The 18,945-nt window shown below is 40.6% G+C and overlaps 1 protein-coding gene across 4 annotated transcripts in view; it reads right to left on the bottom strand.

Moving 5' to 3' along the window:
• The window catches only part of IMMP2L (inner mitochondrial membrane peptidase subunit 2), an 855,648-nt gene that overhangs the window by 244,873 nt on the left and 591,830 nt on the right, over positions 1-18,945 (bottom strand). For all 4 annotated transcript variants that reach the window (XM_075065651.1, XM_032782923.2, XM_032782922.2 and 1 more), the window contains exon 4: positions 4,690-4,755. In XM_075065651.1, the coding sequence (XP_074921752.1) occupies positions 4,690-4,755 (66 nt within the window). The remainder of the gene's footprint in view (positions 1-4,689; positions 4,756-18,945) is intronic.

Genomic DNA, 18,945 nt, shown 5'->3' with positions numbered 1-18,945 from the left:
AAAAGACCAAGTCTTTTAGAAAATCTAACAGGTTATTCAGAGCATATAAGGAGAGATTCCTGGGAGAACCCATTACCAAACAGACTTCCATACTGGATTAGGAGATGTATAGAACATTGTTACATCTTAGTTAGGAAACCAGTACTTCCTGGTTTAAAATTCACTTCATGAGACCCACTCATCAGTGGCCTGCCTTAGGCATGTTCCCTTGGTGAAAGCGTCCAAAGTAGCAGTGTGGAATTCAGTGCACATTTTCACTAGGCATTACTCTTTGGATTTAGCATCATGCTCAGTTTGGGTGAGCGGTGCTACAGTCCATATTTTGCTAAGAACTCTTTGTTCATCATGCACCCAGTGAAGCACTGCTTGCTAATGTCCCACTAGTTCCAATCCCTGGCAAAGCCCCTCTCATCACTGCCACTACTGAAATAACAAACCAATTAATTCAGTCATCCAACACCAATTTTTTTCTGGCACTTCCTACAATACAAACCATTTAATTCTGTCTCCCATCATTATTTCTGCTCTCACCAACAAGCAATTGATACAGACAAGTTCCCTACACAGTGCAGATCCTCACTATAACTGATACTGGCCAACCCATGCAGAACCACACACAAACTCACACATACCTGTTACAAAACTGCTCACATTTGACAGACTGCACACACACTACAGACCCTCCTCATACCCAAAGCTCCACATAAATCCACACACACACCCTCACACAGACTTCCAGTCACAATCAATATACACACTTACACAAGCCTCCGCAACTGATATTACACCACCACACTCAATTAATACAAACCACTGCTCCTCCTCCACATCCCACAATTAACTCACCACCCAAAGACCCCTTCAACAATTGATGCACCACACACAGGTCTCCTCACAACTGATATGCACTCCTCAGGCTGAGTGAGGAGTGGAGAAGGCAGGAGCTGCCATTCTGTAGCATACTTGTTGCTGGCACAACTCCAGTGCTGTGATTTCAAGAAAAGGAGAGGGAGCACTGGGTTGTTCCATGTGTTGAGGGAACAACTGTCCTTCAGCACAGGGAGTGGCTCTAATTAACCAGTGAAGTGACAGGCGTGGGAAACAATGAAAGAGCCAGTGTGGCACCTGGGCACAAACCATCTGTTTCTAAGCCCTGGAATTAGGAGTGGGGCAGCTTGCACACTGGACCTCTAGGACAATAACAAGTTTTGTCCCTATCAAAAGAATGTATGACCAATTAATTTTCAAAAGCAAGTTTTCTAAACAACAGTGGATAGCACCTCTACCATAACTCCTATAAACTACTTTAAAAGATGTTCAAAGTACAGGTAAATCTGAAGAGCAGCAAAGTTCTTCCTAGGCACAGTAGGGGTAATTTTTCTGTTACCTGAAGTGTTTGAGACTTCCAAACATTTTCATGGCAATTATTCAGTGAACTAAGCAGAGGATGAATTTAGTTCTCATGAACATATTTTGTGCATATTCCAATTTATGTTTAGTTTAACTCATAATATCATTTCATGCTGGCCAGGTAATTTGATGCAACATATTAATAAACATAGTATGTTGAGTTGATACAATACTAACTTTATTTTGCTTTTGAAAAATACCTGTCTTCAAATTCATCAACTGGAAAGGAAAATGTCTGATTGTGTTTTTGTCACATATCTTAGGTCACCAAAATTGCTGTGAATTGCTGTTGGTTTATCTGTTTTAGTTACATACCTCCTTTTAACATCATAACAGAAAATAATCAATAAAAGAACTCAAATTTTAGAGGAAAAAATTGTCACTTATATAAACCTGTATTTATACTCTGTATGTATTTTTAGGAAAAAAGTTGTAATTTTTTCAAAGATTTCTTTCAATGGTACAAAATGTATATAGGTAAGTTATAAAATGTAATTATTTTTCTAAGGATGGTTCTAACCAGAAATTAACCAACATAGTTCAAGAACCATTCAATATTGGAAGGCACTTGAGATTTGTGTATATTTATCATCATGGGTGGGTTTTTTCAAAAGTATCTCTGGGAACTGGATGACTAATTTCCTTAGATGTTTCTGAAACTCTCCCCCCCCACCCCCACTTGTACTCAAGAACCACTTTGTAAAATGTTATTATAAAATAATAAGTAGGATCATTTGGAATTGATTTATTTTGCTATCTATTTTCAACAACATTCCTATGGAAATGAATGAGGAACCACTAAACTGGTTGTTAATCTTTCCCTTTTCGCTACAATACTTAGGCAAATATATTGCCAAATGGCACAGAAAGAAGCCATTGTGTGAAGACAGATTGCTATAGAAGATGTCACTCAGGGCTGCTGTTTCACATAGCCTTCCACTATTATAGGTTTTGGGGCATGTAAGCAAACATTCAGACTTGGAAAGACATATATTGTTGTTGTTAATTTTGTAACTTTTTGTTATGCAAGGTTTGAATACAGGCAACGGTCCCTGGAGAGTGAGCTATATGAGCAGCATCAGGCTTTTCTATTCACCTTGGTATCAAAGTAGAATCAATTCCTGAAGCAAGTTGTTCTCTGGGAACTGGACATTGGTTTTGGGTTGACACTCTAGATTTCTCCTCCAATGAGAAGCCTGTTTGCAAGTCCTCATGCATCTGTGAATGCTTTGCAGAAGGGCAATGCCGGTGCCAGAAGGAGTAACAACATTGTGCATGCTAATCAAGACATAGGTGCAAATACTTAGATTTGTGTCAATAACTGCGTCTATACAAAGGGGTGTTGAGCTTCAGCCTTTTGAAAATTTACACTTTATTATCTGTATATATTTAGAAGACCAGTACACTGAGCTAACTGTACTATTAATAAAAATAACTATCAATGTACTTAAGGGTCTCTCTGAAGTTCTAAATATATTGAACAAAATTCTCTGCTGGCATTAACTTCACTGAAGATAATGGAATTAATGCCAGCACAGAATTTGTCCGGTTGCAAATGCATACATTTACCATACTCGTAGATCTGTTGTGAATCATTGCGGCCCTCCTGACAAAGTGGGTGCATCAATGGCCAGGTGGGCTTAAGGTTCAAATAAATAAGAACATACGAACAAGCCATACGGGGTCAGACCAAGTCCATCTAGCCTAGTATCCTGTCTTCTGACAGTAGCCAATGGCAAGTGCGTCAGAGGGAATGAACAGAACAGGTAATCATCAAGTGAACCATCCCATTGCCCATTTCCAGCTTCTGGCAATCAGAGGCTAGGGATACCATCCCTGTCCATCCTGGCCAACAGCCATTGATGGACCTATCTTCAAGAATTAATTTAATTCTTTTTTGAACTGTGATATAGTCTTGGCCTTTACAATATCTTCTAGCAAAGAGTTTCATAGGTTGACTGTGTGTTGTGTGAAGAAACACTTCCTCTGGTTTGTTTTAAACCTGCTGCCTATTAATTTCATTTGGTGACTTCTAGTTCCTGTGTTATGAGAAGGAGTAAATAACATTTCCCTATTTACTGTCTCCATTTAGGTCTATAAAATCATGACTGGTGTGAAGTCAAACCCGTTGATAGCCAGTCTCCTCCAAAGCCATATTAAACAATAGGCCCACCAGATTTAAGAATAAGTAACAGGATTTTGTGAGTGCCGTTTTTGTTGTATTTTTTTTATTTTTGCTTGGTTTGGTTTTTGTTTTGAGGTGGGGGAGTGGAAAGACAGGTGGGTGTGTTGAATGGACAAAAACAGCAGTAAGAGATACAAGCGAAGAGGGAACAGAAGAACAGCTGATCAACCGGCATGCACTTAGCAGTTTCAGCTGTGCTGGCCACTCTAGAGGTAGAACTCCAAATGTCCGATTGCAGCACACAGTAGAAGAGTGACCTTTTGGCTGGAGTAGGGGAGCCATACAGCCAAGTAAGGAGAGCCAATTCTATGCAAAATAAGTGGTTGTAATGGACTGAGAAGACTACAGCCTTTGATCTCTGACCAAAGCAGGGACAATACTGACTTCCTCTGCAAAGCACTTGGAGAACTACTGATAAAAAGTGCTACATAAGAGCAGGGCATTATCATTACTGAGGGGTTAAATGTGTGGGAAATGCACACGCTTTTAGGCATCATCTCATAAACTTGAGCCTTAATTTTTCTTAGTTCTAGGAAGGCCTCATTCCAGGACACCCAAAACATAGAAACAGAGCTCTATTCTTCTATAAATCCTCCTGATACAGTGTTTTCTTCTCCTGATTCTTCTATGAGCTCTTCAGAGCTCAATTCTTCTATAAACCCTCCTGATACAGTCTTTTGCTGTAAGGGTGCTGTATATTCCCTCCAAAACTTTGCAGTAAGGATAGATACACTGAGTACAATAGTTCACACAGGTGTGAACTTTATACCTGCCAACTACTGTATAAATATTATCAGTCCTACCAGACAGACTGTGCTCATGTATAAAAATTCCTTTGCAATTGCCTGGCATAAATTCGCTATGGGGGAATCAAATACTGTAGATGGTGAGCAGGATTTGCAACTGCATAATCTTCATAAGATTACCTTTGTGTAACATTTCTTATCTCATTAAAAAAGATTGACATTGACATCCCTGTTAAGAATATATAGCAAGAAAATACTAGAAAGTTGTCATCTAAGATACTCATTCTAAATTTACTGAAAAGCCAGAGTGTTCCTATAAGAAGTCAGATTAAGGCTCAAAATACTTACTTGATAATGTCTCCTTCAAGAGCAATCACTCGTTTAATGATCTTCTGTTCAGGGTTTTTAGGAGACCTGGGAAAGGGATAAGGTTACACAATCAGTAATGTGCCTGTTGTTTTAAGAAAATGAAAAGAAATTCAACAAAGAAATAGGCACTATTAAAGTCATTATGGGATTCCATGTTCTCCCTGATATGGCATCAATCATGATGTTCCAGCTAAACTGAAGCCACAGCTATCATTCTTATTTCAAACTATCATGAAAAAACTGGGGCTAAAATATCAGCTGAATGCAAAGTCTAAGAAAATCAACACTCTTTTTATAGCAGAAGAAATAGTGAAGACAATTGACACTGATGAAATTAGAATGTCCCATTATTGATGATGTGGGAAACTTTGCAAATAAATTAATACATTTAAACCTGAATTTTCCATCAAACTTTCATAGTATAATGTATTTAAATATTCATGTCACTCATTCATTTTGAAAAAAATCTTAAAATGAGATTAATATTTATCATACTAATTGAGGCAAATCTTGCACAGGAAAACAAAGAAGGAGTTTAGAAAAACAGGTAGAATTTTCTAAAAGTTTCAGCTTTATACAAAGTGTCCTAATGTATCAAGTGTTAGTTGAAAATTGTTTCTCATACAACACTATGTTGAGTGTGATACAGTTGCACACTTAAGCATTCAATAATCAGGAAGCAAAGATAAGCCTACATATACAACCTGAATTCTACACCCTTCTGCATATACATTAAGACATAAAATCATACTACTATGTAAATATGCAGTATAATATTAAAAACATTTCTATAAACTCACATGTGCACATCATGTATCTTTTTGTGATATACTAAGAATTCCTCAGTTTTTGACTTGGAAATACTTAACTGCGCAAACAATATAATTTTTCCATGTTCTCTTAATATAGGTTCTCATTTGTTTGCTTTAAAGAAAGGCCATCAGGTAGCCCATGCTTTTAATTTTCTCCTGGCACTGACTGAGGTTCTGTACTTTAGACTCCGAGCTTAGCCAGCTTGTTAGAAATGTCATTACAGAGCTCTGCATCACAGTTCCTGCTCCTGACATCCTGGGCCCTGCTAGCCTCACTCCAGAAACCTACCAGTGTCTTTGTGCCAGCCTCTGGCCAGGTGGCAGCATGCTGCAATTATGTCTTCTTTTTAGGGCACACTCTTCAAAGGCAAAGGAAAGATGACTTTGGATGGGAAACTCACCAGAGATGAGCTCAGTCACATATACTAGATACCACATGAAACTAGGGGGACAGAACACCAAGGAGGCTTATTTGAAGTGGTAGATGACTTACGATAAAAGTTATTTTTATGTCACAGAGGTCATGAAAGTCACGGGAAACTGTGACTTCTGGAGACCTCCGTGACATTCTCTGCTTCAGCCCCAGGGGCTGCAGGAGTCTGGAACTGTCAGCCAGCTGGGCCCTGTAGGGTTCCAGTGACAACTGATAGAAGCGACAAGTGACAGAAGCCCCTTGCAAGGTTCTAGCAACAGGTGACAGACTCCTGAGGGGGCCTTCCTCAGGGTTCCAGCAATGAGCGACAGCTTTGGGCGGAGAGGTGGGGAGGGGGGCACCTCGGGCGAGTGGCTGGGGAGTGTTCCATTTTCTCTTTGGGAAATATGGTCACTCTGCAGCTCCCAGCCATTGTAGGTGGATGCCCCCCCCCCCTGCAGCTTCCAGATGCCACGGGCAAAGGGGGAACCCCACAGCTCCCAACCATTACGGTGACAGGGGAAACTATTGAGTCACAGCAGCAAAAGTCACAGACAGGTCACGGCTTCTGTGAATTTTTGTTTATTGCCTGTACATGTAGTGACTTTTACTAAAAATAACCACAACAAAATCTTAGCCTTATTTTTGGTTAGGAAACAGACAAGAAAGAGCCGCAAAAGTCTTGGATGATTATGGGAGACACTGGAGAACTGGTGCCCCAAGACTGTTGTGTTACAGTACTTACCTGCAACCCTACAAACTCAACAGGTCAAATTAGCAGCTATCTATAGAAACTCACTTGAGGTCTGCCCTATACCCCTGGTCGTACTAACTCATGTTACTTCTACCTCCATACACATGATGGAATTTTGTTTGGAGGCAGGAATCAAGTTAACAGGAACAATAATACTATACTTCATATAGTGAAGACAAGCCCAAGGAAGGAAATGTCAGCTTAGGGACTGATGCAGATTCAAATCCACAGTCCCAGTCTGCATAAGAGAGACCAAATTGTTGAAAGCCCCAGTCCAGAGTCTCAGAAAGAAAGGGATCAAAGCAGAGAGACATCTGCACAGCACAGATAAAGAATTTATAATCCCTATGTGGGAAAGATTCCTATGATCAAAGGATGTTTCTTCCAGAGCAATATGTGGCCATGGCAGTTCAAACCTGGGGAGGCCATAATTTCAAATGTGATAATTTAGTCATTATTAGAATTAAGTCCTGATATCATTTACTGTATAAAGTCATTTAATGTGACTCTTCTTTGAAGTACCCTTCCTTCAAGCTAACTCAACTCATCTCTTCAATTTATCTCTACCCTCTGAGAACAGAGATGTTTTTATGACCCCTTTGCATGTCATTCTTGGGAGGAACCCACCAAGTTTTAGATGCCCATGTGGCTCTAGTAGTTGGTGCACCAACAATACTTGTCACTGCTACCATCACTAGCATAACTCTATGTGCCACGGCTCACCTGGGATCAGGCCTAAGAGAAGAGCTATTACTTTTACCCATTAGAGTTACTGTAAATTAAACCATTTCAGTAAAATTTCACAGGTAATTTATTTCATCTCTTATTCATTTAGGCTAAGTATGAACTTGTACCCCTGTAAAACGTATTCTAACCAATGGGAAATAGTAATACATAATATATGTGCTAAAAAGTGTGTGTTTGCTAAAGAATGAATAAAAACAGCCATCAAATTTTAAGTCTGCCCTTTCAAAATTCTCTCTCACACATTACTTTTAAAGGTTCTTTTGAATTCCCCTCACAAGCATTTCTGTTTGATTAGCATGTACATTTTGTAATGTAATTACTGACCTCTGTGTTAATTTGCACCCACTCAGCAATAGTTGTAATGACCTTGAATAAACATCATTCTAAATCAGAGGTAAGAACATTCATTCTCAAAGTGGTCACTTTTCTGCCAGTAAGGACACATTTAAAAAACTGATTTATCAAAGAGGCTTTCAAGAAACCCTTATACATAACTATTATAATCACGAATGTTTTCTAACATCTTAAGCCAGAAAAGCTAGAGTAATATAAAACAAGTATTTTATTCATATTTTGATTAGAATTCATTTAAATGGCAAAAACGAATGTAAGACAAATGAGAACTGGATATTACAGGATGCAAAAAATATAGATACTGCTAAACAAGGGATTTTCAGTTGGCTAAAGATAAAAAATAATAGACCATAGATGAGAGAGAATATTCTAAGGTCACAGTTTTCCACTGAGTTCAGTGTAATTGCAAAGGTTCACCTGGAAGGTGCTCAATGAAGGATAGGAATCTCAACTGGCTATGGAAGACATATAAAGAGAAAATATGTAGGCAATTTCTGGCTTCAGAATCTTTCTTACTGTCTGTTAGTCTATAAGGTGCCACAGGACTCTTTCCTGCTCTTACTGAATGTTACTGAATATTTTAACCACTCTCTAGCTTCAGATCTGGTCAAAAAGTGAGAAAAAGCATTGTTTACAAATAATTATTTTGTGCAAATGTTGGCAAAGTTTTGTAATTATTATTCACTCTTCTCTCTCTAGCTGTGAGATAGGCAACTCCTTCACACATTTATTTAAATATATTCTGTCCAGCATGCCTGTGACCAATGCCCTCCACCAACTCCCATTTCCTACTTGGTCCTTCAGTCTCTCCCTTTGTGTTCACCCACCACACCCTAATGGCAACACCACTCTCTGAGATGAGGCATTTTCATACAGACCTCGTACAGAGACTGACCAAGGGGAATAGGTTCCAGAATCTCTTTATCCTTTGGCACCTCTCCTTACAAGTTACAGAGTTTTCTTCCATTTACAAATATCTGTGTGAAATAGTCCATACAACAGTAATCTTAAAATGGGATTTATTAAAAAATGGATAAATGGATTAACAAGAAAAGGAACTGTTTGCTTAACATAGCTAGATTTGCACTTCTCCCTAAGTTACACTAGATAAAGCCTTTTCAACTTAATTACAGAGAAAAAGGAAAGATCTTACATGTCTAAAGAGCAAGTCCCTGCTCTGACATCCTTGTGAGAGTCAGGCCCTGATACTGTTTCCAGAGAGAGAGATGAGCGAGTCCTTCGCTCACTCAACTGGCTTCTCAAGCTCCCCTGATTCAGTGCCACAGTATCCACTATCGAAACAAGTTTTCTTCGGTTATCTAATTGCAAACACAATGGTGTGTACACTCTTTTCTTTAGTAAATGTCCTACTGAAGAGATAAAGAACAATAATGAGGACTAGTAGCTGCCTCTCGAAGTCTTAGCATTCAAATTCAGAGATTGCACTTCACAGACCAATCTGAATCTCTCTGCTTCAGTCAGATTCAATAGTGTCCTTTCCAAAAGACAGATTGGCATTTTCCTCCACAACACCTCACACACACACATACACACACACACTCATTTTCCTTTGTTATGAAGTTGAGTGCCTATCAAACTGTACAGGAATATTACAAAAAAACATTTAAAGAAGAAGCAATAGTAGGAAGCATATCAATGACCCATTAGAAAAACAAACTTCCTGAAAACCATTTTAACCTAGACCCAATTCTATTCCATCCCCCAATTCCTTTTTTGATGAAAACTGTAGGAAAATAGGTGAGCCATGCAGTAGACCCCAAAAGTCACCAAATCTGAGAATAACTTGCTGCTAACTAAATCCTCTTTAAATGAGGTACTCTGTCAGGACCCCAATTCAGGGCACAGGTCAAGACCAGGAACTGGGTTGGAGGGGATTCAAGAACATGGTCTAAGTCTAGAGGATCATAGTTAGAAGGAAAAGTTCATTCCAGTGTCCCACTGTCGGATCAGGTCAGAGTTGAGGTTGATGAGCCATATTGGGTCAGAGTCACATGAGCCAGCCTAAGTAGGGTTATTGGAACAAAAGCAGTGCAAAGAATCAGGAGTGGAGTGGGGACTAAGAACAGAGCATATGCTCCTGGTTCCTGCCCCTAGCCCTGCTCCTGATACCTGGCTCTGCTCCCATGAACCTTCTGAGAGGTCTGCCTCCTTTTCTACTACCTACCCACAACTGTCACTCACTAAAACACTCACAGATATCCATAAATCCATTCATGAGATCAGTTCCACAGCACTCTCACTCATTTCACCTTCACACATCGACACACCCACCGTCTGTACCTCCATATACTCCCACTACACGCCCACCATCCCATATGACACACACCACCAATTGCGGTACCGCTACTGTTTCTCTCTCAAGGGATTCTTATTACCCCTGCTTAGAAGTCCTTCACTTGCTGGGAAACTCCTGCTTTCAGGGCCATTTCCCCTTGGTGTGGGGTGTCTCACTTCACCTTTTGGCTTGGGAGCACTCAACATCAGTGGCTGCGGAAGAGAAATGGAATATTTCTCCTCTTATCTCCTGGATGAGAGTGGATATTCTCAAAACAGGGGAAGAAAAAGAGTGTCTTCTCCCCTTTCCTCCTTAATGGGGATATATATCTCAGTCAGGTCACTCCAATGGAGATCCTTATAAAAGCATAAGAACATATGAAAGGCCATACTGGGTCAGATCAAAGGTCCATCTAGCCCAGTATCCTGTCTTCTGACAGTGGCCAATGTCCTCCCAGTTCCACTGGTTGACTGTGCATTGTGTGAAAAAATACTTTTTTTTGTTTGTTTTAAATCTGTTGCCTATAATCTCATTCGGTGACCCCTAATTCTTGTGTTATGAGAAGGAGTAAATAACCCTTCCTTATTTACTTACTCCACACCAGTCATGATTTTATAAACTTCTATCATATCCCCCCTTAGTCATCTCTTTTCCAAGCTGAAAAGTCCCAGTCTTATTAATCTCTCCTCATGTGGCAGCCATTCCATACCCCAATCAATTTTGTTGCCCTTTTCTGAACCTTTTCCAATTCTAATATATCTTTTTTGAGATGGGGTAACCACATCTGTGCACAGTATTCAAGATATGGGCATACCATGGATTTATACAGAGGCAGTATGGTATTTTCTGTCTTATTATCTATCCATTTCTTAATGCTTCCCAATATTCTGTTAGCTTTTTTGACTGCTGCTGCACATTGAGTGGATGTTTTCAGAGAACTATCCACAATGACTCTAAGATCTCTTTCTGGAGTGGTAACAGTTAATTTAGACCCCATCATTTTATATGTACAATTGGGATTATGTTTTCCAATGTGCATTACTTTGCATTTATCAACACAGAATTTCATCTGCCATTTTGTTGCCCAGTCACCCCGTTTTGAGAGAACCTTTAGTAGCTCTTCGCAGTCTGCCTGGGTCTACTATCTTGAGCAGTTTTGTATCATCTGCAAATTTTGCCTCCTAACTGTTCACCCCTTTTTCCAGATCATTTATGAATATGTTGAATAGGACTGGGCCCAGTACAGACCCCTGGGGACACCACTATTTACCTCTCTCCATTCTGAAAACTGATCATTTATTCCTATCTGTTACCAGTTACCAATCCGTAAGAGGACCTCCCCTGTTATTGCATGACAGCTTACTTTGCTTCAGAGCCTTTGGTGAAGAACCTTGTTCAAAGGCTTTCTGAAAATCTAAGTACACTATATCCACTGGATCCCCCCTTGCCCACATGCTTGTTGACCCCCTTCAAAGAATTCTAGTAGATTGATGAGGCATGATTTCCCTTACAAAAACCATGTTGACTATTCTCCAACAAATTATGTTCATCTATGTGTCTGATAATTTTGTTCTTCAATATCGTATCAACCAATTTGCCCGGTACTGAAGTCAGGCTTACTGGCCTGTAATTGCTGGGATGACCTCTTGAGCCCTTTTTAAAAATTGGCATCACATTAGCTATCTTCCAGTCATTTGGTACAGAAGCTGATTTAAATGATAGTTTACAGACTAGACAGCAGTTCTTCAATTTCACATTTGAATTCCTGGTGACTTATTACTGTTTAGTTTATCAATTTGTTCCAAAACCTCCTCTAATGACACCTTATGGTCACTATTACCAAGCAGTCCAGCTGTATTCTCCTCTTGGACCAGATCCTGTGCTCCATTTAGGACTAAATCAAGAATTGCCTTTCCTCTTGTGGGTTCCAGGAGTAGCTGGTCCAAGAAGCAGTCATTTAAGGTGTCAAGCAACTTTATCTCTGCATCCCATCCTGAAGTGACACATACCCAGTCAATATAGAGATAGTTGAAATCCCTCATTATTATTGTGGGTTTTTTTATTTTTATAGCCTCTCTAATTTCCCTGAGCATTTCACAGTCATTATCACCATCCTGGTCAGGTGGTCGGTACTATATCCTTACTGCTAGATTCTTATTATTAGAGCATGGAATTGCTTTCCATAGAGATTCTATGGTACAGTTTGGGTCATTTGAGATTTTTACTTCCTTTGATTCTACGCTTTCTTTCACACACAGTGCCACTCCCCCACCAGCATGACCTGTTCTGTCCTTCTGATATATTTTGTACCGTGGTATTACTATGTCCTATTGATTATCCTCATTCCACCAAGTTTCTATAATGCTATACTTACCTACATACCTCCAGCTTCCATCCAGGACACACCACACGATCCATTGTCTACAGCCAAGCTCTAAGATACAACCACATTTGCTCCAATCCCTCAGATAGAGATAAACACCTACAAGATCTCTATCAAGCATTCTGTAAAACTACAAAACCCACCTGCTGAAGTGAAAAAAGATTGACAGAGCAGAAGAGTACCAGAAGCCACCTACTACAGGACAGGCCCAACAAAGAAATACAGAACGCCACTAGCCATCACCTACAGCCCCCAACTAAAACCTCTCCAGTGCATCATCAAAGATCTACAACTATCCTGAAAGATGATCCCTCACTCTCCCAGATCTTGGAGACAAGCCAGTCCTCACTTACAGACAGCCTCCAACCTGAAGCAAATACTCACAGCAACTGCACACCATATAACAGAAACACTAACCAGGAACCTATCCTTGCAACAAAGTCCGATGGCAGCTCTGTCCACATATCTATTCAAGTGACACCATCACATCACCACGCTATCAGGGGCTCGTTCACCTGCACATCTACCAAGTGATATATGCCATCTTGAGCCAGCAATGCCCCTCTGCCATGTTGATTGTCCAAACCAGACAGTCTCTGTGCAAAATAATAAATGGACACAGACTGACACAGGAATCATAACATTCAAAAACCAGTGGGAGAACACTTCAACCTCTCTAACCACTCAGTGACAGATTGAAGGTGGCAATTTGCAACAAAAAAACTTCAAAACAAGACTCCAAAGAGAGACTGCTGAACTCGAATTAATATGCAAATTAGATACAATTAACTTAGGTTTAAACAGAAACTGGGAATGGTTGGGTCATTACACTAATTGAATCTATTTCCCTAGGTTAAGTTCTCCTCACACCTTCTATGGGTCATCTCAATTATCACTTTAAAGGTTTTTTTTCTCCTGCTGATGATAGCTCATCTCAATTGATTGGACTCTTCCAGTTGGTATGCATACTTCTACCTTTTCACATTCTCTGTATGCATAAATATCTTCTGTCTGTGTGTTCCATTCTGTGCATCCGAAGAAGTGAGCTGTAGCCCACGAAAGCTTATGCTCAAATAAATTTGTTAGTCTCTAAGGGTGCCACAAGTACTCTTGTTCTTTTATTACATCAATATCCTCATTTAATACGAGGCACTCTAGTTCACCCATCTTATTATTTAGACTTCTATCATTCTTATATAGGCACTTTAAAACTTTATCACTTTTTAGCTGTCTGCCATTACATTATGTAATTGAATGGGACTTTTTTTCATTTGGCTGTTTCTCATCAGATCCTACCTGTATTTTATCATCCTCCATCCTTTCCTCCTTACTAGGACATAGTAAGGGATATCTCTGTCCAAACCACATGCTCCTCTGCACCTCTTGGCTTTCCTCCAGCTCTTAGTTTAAAAACTACTCTATGACCTTTTTAATTTTAAATGCCAGCAATCTGGTTCCATTTTGGTTTAGGTGGAGCCCATCCTTTCTTTCCCAAAAGTTTCCCCATTTCCTAATAAATCTAAACCCCTATTCCTTACACCATCTAATCCATGCATTGAGACCCTGCAGTTCTGCCTGTCTAACTGGCCCTGCATGTGGAACTGGAAGCATTTCAGAGAACGCTCCCACAGAGGACCTGGACTTCAATCTCTTTCTTACCTAGCAGCCTAAATTTAACTTCCAGGGCCTCTCTCTTATCCTTCCCTATGTCACTGGTACCTACATGTACCATGACCACCAGCTCCTCCTCAGCACTACACATACTTCTATATAGATGTCTCAAGATATTCACAACCTTTGCACCAGGCAGGCAAGTTACCATGTGGTTCTCCTGGTCATCGCAAACCCAGCTATCTATGTTTCTAATGAAAGACATGCCCATTACTAGTACCTGTCTCTTCCTAATAACTGGAGTTCCCTCCCCACCCGGAGAGGGATCCTCAGTGCAAGAGGATACCACAATATCATCAGGATGGAGGATCCCAACTATGGGATCTTTTCCCTCTGCTCCAATTGGATGTTCTCCTTCCCTGAGACTTTCATCCTCCCCAACAGCACAGAGGGTGCCAGATCAGCGGTGAGACCATTCTACTGTGTCCTGGAAAGTCTCATCCACCTACCTCTCTATCTCCCTTAGCTCCTCCAATTCAGCCACTCTGGTCTCCAAAGCCCATACATGGTCTCTGAGGGCCAGGAGCTCCTTGCACCAAATGCACACATAGGCCACCTGCATTGGGTGCAATAAACTGGATGGCCCCTACTCTGTTGCTGGACTTATCTTTTAACTCCTGAAGCTCATTCCTTTGTTGTTCTTTTGTTTTTATCAGGGGGTATTTATGGCTTTAAATTTAAAGAAGTTTAAGGAATGTTAAGTGCATCTAGCCCCCTCACATTCCCCCAGTAAACTCCCTCGCAAAACTCTCCTATTAGCCACTCCTGTTTCCTAGCTATTATCTTCCCTTACACCCCATGCTGGGACTCTTGAAGGAAAGAGGAGGGAAGTTCAGAGCAACAGCTGCAGAAGAATCCTCCCCAACCTACTACGCCCATTTCAGAGCATGAGGAGCAAGCTAAGGAGCAGTAGTGCTTTATGTTCCCAGGCAGACAACCTCATCCTGCAGGCAACAAGCTGAGAGGGGGTGAGTAGGGGGAATATGTTAGAAAAGCTATTTCCAGAATGAGAATTGTAGAGGAGAAGAAAGAGACAGAAGAGGAGCTGAGCAGCTGCAGAACCAGCTAGAATGTCTGCTCTCAGAAGGAAGGGCTGCAAGGTTCCTGAAGGCTCTAGGCCTTTGCTATACTGTAGCAGTGGGTTGGGTTGGCAATTGCCTTATCCTCCCATTTAGACTATTTACACTGATTGTAAATCACTTAGCACAATTTCAAACAACGGATCTCATAAATTCATTTACAATTATCATTAAACTTCCATGGCATTTTTGCTTATATTATTTCAGATTCTACTCTTCCCTTCATTCTTTGATTCATTTTAGTAACTTCTTCCCAATAGCTGTCTACAGCACGTTATGTATAAGAACTTGGAACTAACGTTGTGACAAGCTTCTCCATAGATAGTGGTTATTACGGTCTATCCCAAGGTCCCAGCAGGCTAAATGAAGGAAGGCAGTTGTTTCATTTTTCACTTTCCACAGGAACATAGGAACACATATCTCCAAATACCATGCGAGATCATAGCCTGCTGAGTGTAGAGCCTTTTATAAGAATAAAAAGTAACCCACAGATCCTGGATAACAGTCATATAGAATGTTTAACGCTCAGAGGCAGTGGACAAGCCAAAAGCAATTATGTTTTTCAACATACATTAGTACTGTATCTGCTACTAAAAGAATAAAGAAATTAGACTTGAATGCCAGCAGAGCCCATTTAAATTACTGCGGCATCATAAAATAAAGATCTACTTCAAAGAGCACTCAGGGTTTATAGATGCATGTATGGAACAAAGAGGGGATAGTTTTACATGATTAACCCAGCATCAAAAATCACGTAATGCAATTTAAATAGAACTAGCCCGCATTTCATGATAACCAATACTTGTTTAATATGTTACGTTACCCTGGTAAGCTTTTATTTGCAGGGACTGTGCTCTCTTTTGATTGCGGGGATTGTGCTCTCAACTGATGGTATATAGAATAGGTCCTAGAAGAGAGATTTAAACTTCATGTTGAGAGGTACCTGAAGATTACAGATGCTATGTGTCTGCATATGGCTTTACTCTTGTATACTTTGAGAATGTTTAAACAGCATGGTTTATTTTCAGATTATACCAGATGGGATTTATGCCAGACAGTGATTTAACTGAGTATTATTTACACAAAGAAAATCAAAACAGACAGAACACTTACATTAAAACCATCTTTCATAAAAGTACACTATGCTTTTAAGAATACTTTGAGCTTCATTTACCCCACTGTTCCTCTCCCAGGAAGTTTCCACTGCATCTTTAAATTCTAGTGGTGATGCCATAGCGGTGACCATTCCAATAGCACCATTGTACATTTATTGCCTTTGGCCTGCCTGATGATAAATCTATTATGCTATTTGTTATGAGCCATGTGGTGCATGGAATACCTATTTAAGAGCTCAAAGAACTGCTACAGAATTGGACCTATGTTATACTATGTATTTTGTAATATGTTCTTTTGAGAAATACCCCATTTAGTTTTGTCCTCTTTTCCTGGCCATCCTTATAGGAAAACCATATATTTTCTGAAGAAAATGTAACTTGTATCATGGTAAAAACTTGCATGTGAAATGAATAATCCTGCTATGTGATGCAGATTTAAAAAAGTAGGGTAGCTAGGCAAAAGAGTGATTAATGCAACACATTTTCTCATGTATGTATCTATCTTGGGTACTTATGAGGCCTCTATTATCATAGTATTTAAGCATCTCGCAGTTTCATGTATTTATCCCCACAACACCCCTGTGAAATACGAAGTGCCAGGAGAACCTAGTTCAAATCCTAGGGTCCTCATTAGTGGACACCACAAAAATAGTAAACAGTAGCTGCTGATCTGTTCATAGGAAGTGTGTGACAACATCAAAAAGCCATCATCAGATCATCATTAGTTCCCATCTTGTTGGCACTCTCAGCAGAGGCGTAAAGAATTGAAAGATCATGCAAAATGCACTGACTTCACACCCTCAAAAGTGATTTCTCCAGCTCAGGACTGAGGCAGTGCCCATGCTAAACCTGTTCTCTAGAATGACTAAAGTGAATCCATCTACTTTGCACTAGCACTAAACTCACAGTTAAAAAATTAACCCTAAAAAAACTAAAATACATCAGACATCTTGCTATGATTGACAGACTTTGCTCAGGAAGGGTGCTACAGTTATACTAGTCAACACCGGGGGTGTTGCAAATGAGAAATGAAGTGCATTGACAAACGAATGTAGGAAAGCCTTTATAGCACTTGATGGCATTGTAAGCAGGGGCGGCTCCAGGCCCCAGCATGCCAAGCACGTGCTTGGGGTGGCATGCCGCGGGGGGCGCTCTGCTGGTCGCTGGGAGGGTGGCAGGCAGGGTGCCTTTGGCGGCATGCCTGCAGAGGGTCCGCTGGTCCCGCGGCTCCACTGAAGGTGCGGGACCAGTGGACCCTCCGCAGGCACGCCTGCGGCAAGTCGACCAGAATCGCGGGACCAACAACTGGCAGAGCGCCCCCCGTGGCATGCCGCCGTGCTTGGGGCGGCAAAATGTCTAGAGCCGCCCCGATTGTAAGGCACAAGAGGTCCTTCTCTAACCAACGGAAAGAGTGCAGAGAGATTGAAGGTGGGGTGAAGGAAAATTCCCCTTGGTTCAAAGCAGAGCTGCTACCGTTCCACTGCCACAACTACATCCTGCAGTTACAGACAGATCCCTTTCACATTCCCTAGCAGGGGTTTCAGCCCTATGGATATGGGATATGGTTGATCCACTGACTACTCCCCTACCTTTTTCTCTTCCCTGCCCCTGCATTGCTGAGGAAAGAGGCACACCAGAGGTATATTCCTTGATGCCCTGAACTGCATCACTACTGTTGCAATTTTGTTGTGTTTTATGCCATTCTTGCTTACAGAGCAGGAGTAAGGGGGAAGAGATCATTTGGCTCAGTTTCTGGCTTAACCAGTGCACCTTGGCTCTCACCCTTTCATAAGCGTGACATATATGCATATTTTCCTAATAAAAAGTCTGCCAAGTAACCATCCATAATATTGGCATTATGAACAGAAAGTAAGAGTAACTCAAAACATTCTTCAATTGATTCCTTGTAGGCTAAGCTTGAAGAAGCAGACTTCAGTTGTAATGAAAGCTGATTAAATGAACCATATGCTGAATATACACTATTTTTCATCCATCTTGGAAACTTAGTCTCATTGTACTTTAAGGCTGGAGTTGTGCCAGTTGGTTGACTGTAAGCTTCAACAATGCTTGATTAGCGCTGTATCTCCAGTAGAAAATATATTTGCAGTAATCTAACTAATACTAGGAAAACTATATTTGTAATGGCATACAGTAATTCTTGATTTTAATTCCATGACTCAGTGTTCTGAACTACGTTAGTATTTCATATTAAAACCTCTCTCTTGAAAAGTAAAATCTTGCAATAATGCTAGTGTCATAGTATTCTTCCCCAATCTGAACCTTAGAGTCCAAACAAATGAGGTACTAGCATGAATTCCTCTAGCTTAATTACCAGCTTAGATCTGATACGCTGCCACCAATCAGGACCTGATAAACTCTGGTCTCCCCAAAACCTTCCCAAAACCTTCCCTGGGGATCCCCAAGATCCAGACTCCCTGGATCCTAATACAAGGAAAGTAAACTCTTTCCCTCACTAGTGCCTCTCCTAGGCTTTCCCTCCCTGGGTTAGCCTAGAATATCACTGGGATTCAACTCCTTGAATCTTAAAACAGAGGCTTTTCACCTCACCCAGAGGCAATACAGATTCAAGCTCCGTGAATCTAAACAAAGGG

Source organism: Chelonoidis abingdonii, chromosome 1 (assembly GCF_003597395.2).
Source record: "Chelonoidis abingdonii isolate Lonesome George chromosome 1, CheloAbing_2.0, whole genome shotgun sequence".
Lineage (NCBI taxonomy): Eukaryota > Metazoa > Chordata > Testudines > Testudinidae > Chelonoidis > Chelonoidis abingdonii.
This window is presented reverse-complemented; position numbering and strand designations above follow the sequence as displayed.